Source organism: Myotis davidii, unplaced genomic scaffold (genome assembly GCF_000327345.1).
Source record: "Myotis davidii unplaced genomic scaffold, ASM32734v1 scaffold614, whole genome shotgun sequence".
In the NCBI taxonomy this organism is placed as follows: Eukaryota; Metazoa; Chordata; class Mammalia; order Chiroptera; family Vespertilionidae; genus Myotis; species Myotis davidii.
Genome location: NW_006287807.1, coordinates 962153 through 973513, shown reverse-complemented (window position 1 = coordinate 973513; position 11361 = coordinate 962153). Strand labels below are relative to the sequence as shown.

The window sequence follows — 11361 nt, the reverse complement described above, 5'->3', positions numbered from 1 at the left end:
CTTGCTGATTAGCCAATGAAAAGGGTATCGGTCGTACGCCACTTATCATTTTTGTCTTTTATTAGATAGGATGAATGGGTTACCAATGAGATCGAGAAAGAAATAAAAAAGTTTCTGGAAACAAATGCAAATGAACACACAACAACCCAAATCTCTGGGACACAGCAAAAGCAGTCCTGAGAGAGAAGTTCATAGCACTATAGATTTACCTCAAAAAAAACAAGAAAAATTAATAATAAATTATTTAACCCTACAACTTAAAGAACTAGAAAGAGAACAACAAGAAAAGCCCAGAGTAAGTAGAAGGAAGGAAATAATAAAGATTAGAACAGAAGTTAATGACATAGAGACTAAAAAAACAATTCAAAAAATCAATGAAACCAAGAGCTGGTTCTTTGAAAGGATAAACAAAATTGATAAGGCATTAGCCAAAATCATCAAGAAACAAAAAGAGAGGACCCAAATAAATAAAATCAGAAACAAAAGTTGGAAAGTACCCACTGACACCACAGAAATACGAAGGATAGTAAGAAAATACTATGAACAACTATATGCCAACAAGCTGGATAGTGTGGATGAAATGAAAAATTCCTAGAAAAATACAATATATGTTACAAGATCTGTATATTTCACCGTATGCCCACGACCCCAAGTCAAAACTCTGTCACCATATATTAGAACCTCCATCTTCCCTCTCCCACTTCCCTCTGGCAACCACCACAGTGCTGTTTGTGTTCATAAATTTCAGTTTTATATTCCGCATATGAGTGAAATCATATATTTCTTAGGTTTTTCTGACTAAGCATAGTGTTTTCAAGGTCCATTCATGTTGCAAATGGCACTATTTTGTCCTTTCTTATGGCTGAATAGTATTCCATTGTGTATAGGCACCACATCTTTTTTATCTTGTCATCTATTGTGGGACATAGTGTTTGTTCCCATGTCTTGGCATGGTGAATAATGTTGCAATAAACATATATGTATATATGTCTTTGCAAGTACATGATTTCGCGGTTTTCGGGTATGTACCCAGGAGTGGGATTGCTGGGTCATATGGTAACTCTGTTCTTAATTTTTTAAGGAATCGCCAGACTCCTTTCCATAGTGCTTTACCAGCCTACATTCCCACCAGCAGTGAATGAGGGAAGAGGGGGGAGGCCAGGGGCCAGGGGAGCCCTGAGGGGCGGTCGTGGAGGAATCGCTGCCGGTGCCCTTGCCTGGGGCTCAGGCTGTGAGCAAGGGAGGCCTCCTGTGCAGCGGGGTTTCGGGTCCCCCATTCCTTGGCTCTCCTATGATGGTGCTTGTTTTCTTCGACCTCGAGCTACAGTGGCCCAGACCGTCTGCCTGGAGGGATGGCTCTCCTCCTACGGGCTTGTTCCTCAGCTCCTTTCATAGGAGACCTTGTGCCCAAGGGCCTCTCTGTTGTGTGGCAGGTGTTACTGACCCTGGAGAGCTAGGGTTTGGGGTGATGTTGAAGTGATGCCTGTGCATGAGAGGAGGTGGGGTGGAGTCAGAATTGTGCCATTTGTGGCTTTATAACCTCCTCCTGTGCACTGGATACGTAGGAGCAAAGTGAAAGGTTGTTTTCTTACAAATGTTTGAGCCTTTGCTTTTATGCCAGGTTTGCTTTACCGATTAAAAATGTTTACTTAAATCAGCAATTTTCAACTGTGTGCCACAACAATTTTTAGAACTTGCGATACTTGACCATTTAGTCTGGGGCACTGACCTCTTTTCCCTGAGATTGCTGAATAAATGACACAGCCAGCCAGTGATAGGCATTCCATGTGAATGAGTCTAAATTGTACCTATTCCTTCTGTCAGATTGGCAGAAAAAAATACACTTTTTGGTGTGCTGCAGAATTTTAGTGATTTTTGTGTACCCATGGGATGAAAAAAGGTTGAGAATCGCTGCTTTAGATATTTGTGCTTAATTCTGGGTTTGAAAACTTAGTCTTCTAATTGGACTGCTTTACTGGGGAGGTCTTCTCAGAAAACAACCAGCTCGGCACTCAGATTGACCCTGATTAGAGGAGAAACGTCCACATAATTGGCCCAGCCGTGTTTTCGTTCCAGATAATTAGACTTTCAGTTTTTGTTTAAAGTTCTCCTAATGACAAATTAGTTTCTATGGAGAATAATAAAATAAGTAACATTTTGGTAAAGTTACACAAACACCTTTACTAATCAGTGTGTACTCAGGCATTCATAATTTTTTAGCGTTCTCCTTGGAAATGACATACTTCCATTTTGTCTCCTGCAGTTGACCAGATATACCATCTCGCCTCTCCAGCCTCTCCTCCAAACTACATGTACAACCCCATCAAGACGCTGAAGACCAACACGATCGGGACGTTAAACATGCTGGGTGAGTTGCCCTTCCTTGCTTTGCAGCTGTTGTTGGCAATACTGTAGACAGCCCACGTGTAGGCCTTTGTGCTGTGGAGCGTGATCCTGCTCTTAACACCCTCTCTCACCCGCCGCCTGGGCTATTTCACTGAGACTTTATTTGGCATCAGAATTGGTCGTGGGGAGATGGTCATTATAGTAACTAACCAGTCTGTGTTGTCCCAGTTCAGTCCCCTGGGAATACCACCTGTGCTTCTGGTGAGGACCCAGCCTCCTGCCACTGTCCCCTCTGACTCACAGTGTGGTGCCTCCCTGCTGGAAGGGGCACTGGTGGCTCTGCTCCAAGATTGGGTTGGAGAGGATGACACACACACACACACACACACACACAGCACACACGCCATAGACACACACAGATACCACACACAGACACATACAGCACACACACACACCACAGACACACATACATACACAACCCACAGACACAGACACCACACACATAGACACACCCCAACAGACATACCCCACAGATACACATACACTGGACGCACACCACACAGACAGGGAAACACACACACACACACACACACACACACACACGTTTCAGAAGCGCTCCTGGAGGGCGTGGGAGGACAACTGTCCTTACGGGGCTGTGGAAGCCTAGTCCTGGCTCCAGACAGAACTGCAGGGCTCACTTAGGAGAGTGAGTTGAGAGGAAGCCCTTAAAGGGCTGCATGAGTGTATTTCCACACGACGTGGGTGATGTGCACAATTCCTTGCTTGAGATGGGAGGCAGTGGTAAGCTGGGCACAGATGCCCAATACACTAGGGGTTTTGATTAGTTACAAACTGGAAGAAAGGAACCTCTTTTTGAAATGTCAAGTAAAAACAGGTTTAGTTATAGGACATCCGAAGCAGGTTCTATAAATGGGTTTGGGAAGCTACCACTCAATTTGAATTTGACTGAAGCCTCAGACAAGGGTCTGAAGAGGCAGCTGGAGGTTGGTTTTCAAGGCTCGTAGACGACACGGGAGTCGAGCTCTGTGGGAAGTGAAAGGGCGTTTGTCCTCCTCTGTGTTGTGCCCCAGCTTCTGCTTAGAGATACAGTGTGTGACAGGCTGCCCCTCCTTCATGCCAGGGGTAGACACCACAGAGGAAAAGCCACTGAGCACAGGATGCTTAAAAGATCTCATGTAGGCAGTGCAGCCAGGGTGCCCAGGGCACGCTCCTGGCAATTGTGGAGGGCATTCAGATACGGACTGTGCTCTGGTTCTTTGCCAGGGAACTTGGCCTCTCGGGCAAGAATGTACGGGCACAGGCAGTAGTGATTCCCAGGAGGAAGGGAAAGGTCTCAAAAAAGAAGCACCTGTGCAGGTGACTCTTAGGCTGGGGCCCGAACCCTGCGTGAGGTTGGACCTGGAGGTCTTGAAGGAATGGCAGCGGGTTTTCAGGAATGACATGGACAGAAGCTGGAGAGGGACAATCGCTAGGCCAGAAAGAGACCCAAATGGGACTTTGTATTCCGAACTGAGAGGAGCTGTTGCTAGCTGTTCTGCACTTGAGACAGGATGCCCCGAATGTCGCCCGGCCTTTTCCGGGTAGGGACCTGCTCTGTGCTTCACCACCTCCCTGCTCCTGTTCCTGGCGTCTTCCTGATGCAGCCTCTCTGTCCAGCCTCCGCATAGGCACCGGGCCTGGCCGCAGCGCTGCCCTGTTCCCCTGGCTGTGGCCTGAGGCCCGGAGGCCCTGTGCAGAAGAGGCCAGCATGGAGGAGGCAGCGTCTCGAGTGCACCCTGTCAGTGCCCTGGTGATGATACTGAACTATAGTTTTGCAAGTTTTTACCATTGGGGGAAACTAGATAAGGAAGGGGTACCTGGGATCTCGGTATTCTTTCAACTTAAAAGTTTAAAGAAAAGACCTCAGATCCTTCACTGTGAAGCAACTACCGCATTGTCTCTGTGTCGTGATGTGTGGTCCCCCTCTCGGGCTCTGTGGGGTGAACTGGAGTGAAGGAGATGGGGCCCTGTGTTGGGAGCCTACGAATTCCATGTCACACTACATCCTGCCCATTTCCTTCCTCAACCACAGGGGGCATATGCACATAGCTCCAAATCTTCTTTTCCAGCAGTTCTGTTCTCTTGTTCTCCATGCACGTCCTCATGGCCCCAGATGCTGTGCACTCCCACCCCTGGCCTCCTCATCCTAGGCCCTTCCCTTCCTTCTGTCTGCCCGGCTTCTCCAGAAGTGGCTGCAGGCTCTGTGCTCCCCCCTCCCACTCCTCCTCACAGCCCTTCCTGTGCCTGTGTGCTGGGTGCTGGGTTCTGAGCCCGTCTGCACAGGGCTCTGTGATGGAGGACATTTGGGAAGCGCTGGGTTAAGTGAAGGGCCGCGGTGTTCCTCTGTACCTCCTGCACATCGGGACTCTGACTCTGCACCTTGCGTGACCACCATAGATAAAGCTGTTCTCGTCCATTCTGCATGTCAGGGCGAATGCAGGAAAAGTTCAGAGCAGGGGGTGGAATGTGGGGAGTTGCTTTGGGGAAGATGGTGCTGTTTAAGCCAAACCTGGAAGGAGGCGGGAGGATGGGGTGGGGGTGTCCAGACGGGGGCTAGTTCAAGTGCAGTAGAAGGTGCCAGGAGCATGTGGAGGAAGTGCCAGGTGGACCATTTGGGGGCAGGAGTGGAAGGAAGTTAAAATGCAAAGGGCATTACCTTATGCCAAACAGGGTGAAGCTGCCTCATAACATAGTGGGTGATATGTTGGGGCAAAGCAATCTTTGTGAAACTCCTCAAATCACACGTTGTCAAACCCACAGATTTTGCATTTGGCCCTGCTTAGTTTATTAGTATCTCACTAAGTACTGGGCTCCTCAGGGTTCACTTGGGCTTTTCTTACTGTTTTTATTGGTTTGTTGTTGGTGGTGGGGTTTTTAACCCCTTCTTTCCCAAAGTAGATGCAATAAGAGTGGATAACTGAGGGTGCATGGATGTCAGATGCCATTAGTACTAAAAGATTGCTGAAACTGGCAACCAAAATGGGCACGTGTGTTTTTCCTTGTCTCCCTGAAGTGACGGTTGCTCTTGTGTCCCTGCTCTCTGTAGGGTTGGCGAAGCGAGTCGGTGCTCGCCTGCTCCTGGCCTCCACCTCGGAGGTGTACGGAGGTAAGTGGGTGGGGCTTCTCTGGGGCAGTTCCTGTCTTAGGGAAGAAAGGAATCATGGGTGGGTCCAGAATTCCATTTCTAAGGAGGCAGTGCTTTTTGACTCCAGTGCACAGCAGCCAAGAGGCTCCTGTGTCTGCCGTTGTCTCCGCATCGCGGTCTCAGGCTCTGCCTCCCTCCCGCTGAAGCACGCCCTCCCGACCTGGATCACGGCTCCCGCCGGTCACGGTTCCGCAGAAGTCGTTTTGCATTCTGTTCTGAGAGCACCCAGAAATCGATTCATTGGGGATTCTTTGCCCGTCTAGCAGGTGCACGTTATTCTTCAGTGTAAACAGTGGCGTTGTGAGCGACCCCGAGAACTGGGGGTTGACCTTGAAGAGTGCTTCATGAAGGGACTTGTGCTGGTGCCTCCCTGTTGCATAACTGTTTCTGGAAGAATCTACCAGAAAACTCAAGGGTCTTTCCTGCCAGTCTGCAGCACTTCACCGCCCTCCGTGGGGAGTGGGATGAGGGCTGACATGACAGGTTGTTTACATGGATGAACACTTCCAGTTCACGTGGCAGCAGGAGCCAGACTTGGCTGTGGTGGAACTTATCCACCTCATGTACCGTTTCGGACAGAGAAATGCGGAGTGGAAGGGCAGCATGGAAGAGGCGAGTTGTTATTAACGAGAACCAATGGAAAAGTCTGAGAAATGGAAATTCCACTACATGTAGTCATGTTCTTTGTAATCCCTATGGAAAGGGAAAGCTCCGTCCACTTCTCTGAAGTCCTCCAGGTTAAAGGGCGGGACTGCCCACAGTCCCCTCCCCTGTTCGCCCTGTTGCTTAGCAATGGGTAGGTGAGTGGCCCTGGAATTCTCCCTCCCTGTTCTCTCCACCTTATGACTGCAGAGATCGGCAAGTTCCCCATGCGCATCGGATAGTCTCCTTTCTCCGCGGAGGGGCTTCCCATGTCACATAAGGAGAGGCGTTGACAGAGTCCTCGGCCTGTGTCTGAGTTCTCTGTCCAGGAGGGCCCATGACAGCTCTCCACATCCACCGTCTTTCTCCTCCCACCTCATTGTTATCTGAGCATTGGCAGTAGCTTCTGGTCTTCAGGGTCATAAATACCATCAGGGCTGCACTCCTGGGCCCACCTGGTGCTCTGCTCTGATGTTTCATGAGCGCATAAACGTGCTAGGGCATGCGTGCTGGTCTGTCAGCTGGCACACTGTGGGCAGGGGAGCCTAATTAGAAAGTATGTCACTGGCCCTTTCCTTTTGTAATTTCAAAGTGATTGCATGAGGGACCTTTTTAAAGCTGTGCCATGGACTGCGGGCATTTCAGGGATGGATGGGCGTGCCCAGCCTTCTCCTCCTCATTGGCCAAATTTCAGATCGTCTCCTTTGGAGTCTAGCTAGCCAGTCCTTGTGAAGAATCCCCAGGAAAGGTGTGATAGGGACCATCCATCACACCTGTTTGAATTGACATCACTGGTTTTCTTCTCTCCGGGTGTGTTTGCCTGAGACCTCTCTCACCGTGCAGTAAAGCGTGCCTCTTCTCAGGGCTTTAAAGCTCAGAAGCAGATAGAAGGTGTGCACCTGCCCTGAGCCCCCGCCGCCCTCTGAAAGAGGCGCCGGTCCCAGTGGGCGACCACGGGGGCACGTGTGCGCCACGTCCCCTCCCTCGTGCCCACACGTCGAAGTCAGATTCTGCTACAAGTTACACAAGGAGTGAATTTACAACATAGGTTCCTGGACTTGTCCAGATTTCTTGGCAAAGATTTACACATTTTATACCATGGGTGTACATGGTTGTATAAAATTCCTGGTGTACTAAATTAGTTATTAATTCACGTTCCAAAAGTATACTTGTGTTAAAGAATTTGTTACTGGGATTTCTTAAGTAGTCATTTCTCTGGTACATCTCAAAGTGTGATTGAATTACACACCAGAAACACGGGAATTGGGGACTATAAAACGTGTGCTAAAGGGACAAGCAGCCTTTGCTATTGACCTCCCTCCGGCCCTGGACCAGGGCTCCTGGTGTCTCTGAGGTTTTAGTCTATGCTGGTGATGGCACACGTGAAAGTCATCTTCTGCAGAGATGCTCTTATATTTTTTTTTCAATAAATACATGCTTTTCTTTCCTCACATATTTTATAAATATAAAATTGAACCATGTTTCTCTTCACATATTTAATTATAGTTTGACAATGATTTAAAAGTTATGAACAATTTATGGGAGAGGGGAAGGCTAAAATAGAGAGCCTTTGATATTTTCATTTTTTCTCTGTAAAATACGGTATTAGCATGAGAGGTAAGAACAGCATACCCCACTGGAACTTAGTGGAATGTGGAACACTGAATTCTCTAGATACGGGTCTTTCCACATGTAAAGTTCACTTTGGTCTTCCACAACTCCCTTTTGCATCATAAACGTCAGTGTTCATCATGGGTATGAACTTGAAACAAGGAGGGATGAAAACATGGTCTTGTTTCTCCTTCTCATAGATCCTGAAGTCCACCCTCAAAGCGAGGAATACTGGGGCCACGTGAACCCGATAGGCCCCCGCGCCTGCTACGACGAAGGCAAACGGGTTGCGGAGACCATGTGCTACGCTTACATGAAGCAGGTATTGGCCAAGCGCGTGAGCTGGGGTGCAGGCATGCAGAGCGCCCATTTTGCTGAATGTGCAGCACTAAAGTAGTGAAATGCCATGATTACCTGCAGGGGGCGCTGGGAAGGAAGCCCAGACCCCACTGTTTTACATTAATGGTATTAGCAAGTTTTCTTCTTTAAAATGATGCTTTCCAGGAGGTGAATTCCTCGCTTTGGAATTTGACCGCAAGGCTCAGAACACCATGCTGCTCTTTGCCTACGTGCCATGCCCACCAGCAGCCAGAAGTGCCCATGTTTCCTGCAGCCCCCGAATCAGTGGCTTGTGCTTTTCACCTCCATTCTCTGTAGGTGTAAAGTGAGTGCATGGTTGCTCTCGTCTGCACCTCTTCAGGAGCTGTTATTCACTGTATCTCCTGCTTTCCCAGTTACTCATTGCTTCCCTGGGGGCTGTCCCTGGTAGTTTCATGTCCCAGATTTGCTCCCCACACACTGGAGCAGACAAAGCCCACAGACTGAGGCAGAGGATCTGGTTCTGCCTGGCTCTGCTGCTGCCTCGTCCTCAGAGGTGTGGCCTGACCTCCTTGGTCACTCGGTGCTTGGCTCTAACATGGGCTCCGTGCATGGCCTGCGGGCCTCAGGCTGTGCGGGAGCCACTGAAACCTCCAGACAGGCCCAAGGGACCGGGCAAAACCTGGCTAGTCCATCCACTTGGTGACTATCCTGTTGTGCTTGGACCAGCGCTCTGAGCTCATGGACGTGCCCTTCATTAGAGGGAGGGACGTGGACTGGACAGCTTGTGCTCTCAGGACCTAAAGTGGAGTGGGCTGTGTCCCTGGACCTGGGGTCCCTTCTGCCTGCAGAGAGCTGGGAGTTCAGAGGCCATGGGCTTCATTGGAGGGAGAGGCACTCTGGATGCCTGGTGCTGATGGCCAGGGTGTCCCTGTGCGTCTTTGTTGTTGTTTTTAGTGAAATGCCAACATTAAAGCCCACAAAATAGCCTTGTGCTGATGTAGGTATTTAGGCCTTTCTTCCCTACTTCTGGGCCAGAAGCAGAACTGATTGCTTTCCAAGGTCCTTCGGGCAGTTGACCCATTTATTTTTAAGAAGCACTAACCAGTTCTAGAAAGGACAGACCATCATCATTTTGAGCCTAGGCTATCTTGACCCCAAAATATAAGATGGTCTCCCAGACAGATAGCACAGCCCGTATGCACGCTGGTACTTCAGAAAGCCTGAATGCGAGGGGACATGCAGTTGCATTGTATCCACAGGAAGTGTGAAGAGGATGTGTCTCACTGTTTTCTTTTGCTTTCGGTCTTGTATTTCTCAGTGAATTTTTACAGAGGTACAGCTGGTGGGCAAGTAGGACAATTTTATTGAACTTTTAATTTTTATTAAAGGATTAATAGTGTAACTTAATTGATAATTTTGTAAGTATACATATTACCTTACGGAATGAACTCATGATGATTACAGTATTTAGTAATGATACTAGAGGCCAGGTGCACAAATTCGTGCATGGGTGGGGTCTAGCCAGCCTGCCCCAATGGGGGCCCATTGGGCCGGGCCAGCTGGGGAGAGGGGCCGAGGGAGGTTGGCCACCTCTGCCTGCCTTCCTGATCACCCCTAACCACTCAACGGCCTGCCTGATTGCCCCTAACCACCTCTGCCTGCCTGACTCCCCTAACCACTCTGCCTGCTTGCCTGATCAGGGGCAGGGCTGGTTGAGGGGAAGGGCTGCGGGTGGTTGGCCGGCCAGCCCCACCCCCAATCCTGGTGGCAGGTTCAATGGGGGGCTGGGTCGGCCGGGGGGGATGGCTGCAGGAGGTTGGGGGGATCCAATCAGGGACCCGATTGGGCAAGTTGGCTGCCACAGTGCACATCATAGCGACCAGTCATTCTGGTCATTCCATCATTCCGGTCGCTTGGCTTTTATATATATAGATAGCCAGTGTTTGCTGAGCACTGACTGTATGCCAGGAACTGGAATACACCTCTGAGTGCTGGCGGGGCCTGCATTTCATGCAGATTAACACTGTCAGCCACATCATGGGTTGGTGACCTCTGGAGCGTAGCACCTGTATCACTCTGGACTGTCAGCATTTACACTTCTCACATGGGTCCCAGGAGATGAATGGCACAGGTGGCATTGCCCTAGAAACTGAAGTAATGTGCCCATCGCTGCCCCAATGGGGGCCCATTGGGCCGGGCCAGCTGGGGAGAGGGGCCGAGGGAGGTTGGCCAACCGGCCCCACCCCCAATCAGGGTAGGTAGGCCAATCATGGTTGGGGCTGGCCGGGGAGTGCGGGGAGGGGTGGGCACCTGCAGGCAGTTGGCTGGCTGGCCCCTCCCCCAGTCATGGTTGGGCGGGGGACAATCATGGGTGGGGCTGGCCAAGGGGAGGGGCTGCGGGTGGTTGGCCGGCCAGCCCCACCCCCAATCCTGGTGGGCGGGGTCGGCCGGGGGGGATGGCTGCAGGAGGTTGGGGGGATCCAATCAGGGACCCGATTGGGCAAGTTGGCTGCCACAGTGCACATCATAGCGACCAGTCATTCTGGTCATTCCATCATTCCGGTCGCTTGGCTTTTATATATATAGATAGCCAGTGTTTGCTGAGCACTGACTGTATGCCAGGAACTGGAATACACCTCTGAGTGCTGGCGGGGCCTGCATTTCATGCAGATTAACACTGTCAGCCACATCATGGGTTGGTGACCTCTGGAGCGTAGCACCTGTATCACTCTGGACTGTCAGCATTTACACTTCTCACATGGGTCCCAGGAGATGAATGGCACAGGTGGCATTGCCCTAGAAACTGAAGTAATGTGCCCATCGGAAGCCAACGTGTGGACAGCTGTCTGTGGCTGAGTGCCCCTGCTCAGTGGGGTCCTTGTGAAGGACGCACTCACGGGAAGGATGATGCTCTGTGGAATGTGTGACATGTCTCATCACACAAGAGGCTCTAACAGCTGATGGCTGAATGGGCAGAAAAGACACACCCCTGGCCAAGGTCACAGTGTGCCTGCCAAATGGGCTGGTCTCTGTTAGGCTCAGCCTGTGTCAGGGCTCAGTCAGTTTATTCTCCTCTCATTCCCGCAGCCCCTTTGAGGTGGATGTGGGCCACCCATTTTACAGATGGAAGAGTGGGTCCTAAAACTTGTTTCCAGCTCCCAGGCCTATAAGCAGAGCTTCAACCAGGCCTGGCAGCCCTCAGGGTGTGTTCCTCCCCTTTTCCTGCCATGCTGGCG

General features: G+C 50.3%; 1 protein-coding gene across 10 annotated transcripts in view; it reads left to right on the top strand.

Moving 5' to 3' along the window:
• Positions 1-11361, top strand: part of UXS1 (UDP-glucuronate decarboxylase 1) — an 88388-nt gene that overhangs the window by 59752 nt on the left and 17275 nt on the right. For all 10 annotated transcript variants that reach the window (XM_006759522.2, XM_015561186.1, XM_015561185.1 and 7 more), the window contains 3 exons: positions 2264-2368; positions 5453-5512; positions 8005-8126. In XM_006759522.2, the coding sequence (XP_006759585.1) occupies positions 2264-2368; positions 5453-5512; positions 8005-8126 (287 nt within the window). The remainder of the gene's footprint in view (positions 1-2263; positions 2369-5452; positions 5513-8004; positions 8127-11361) is intronic.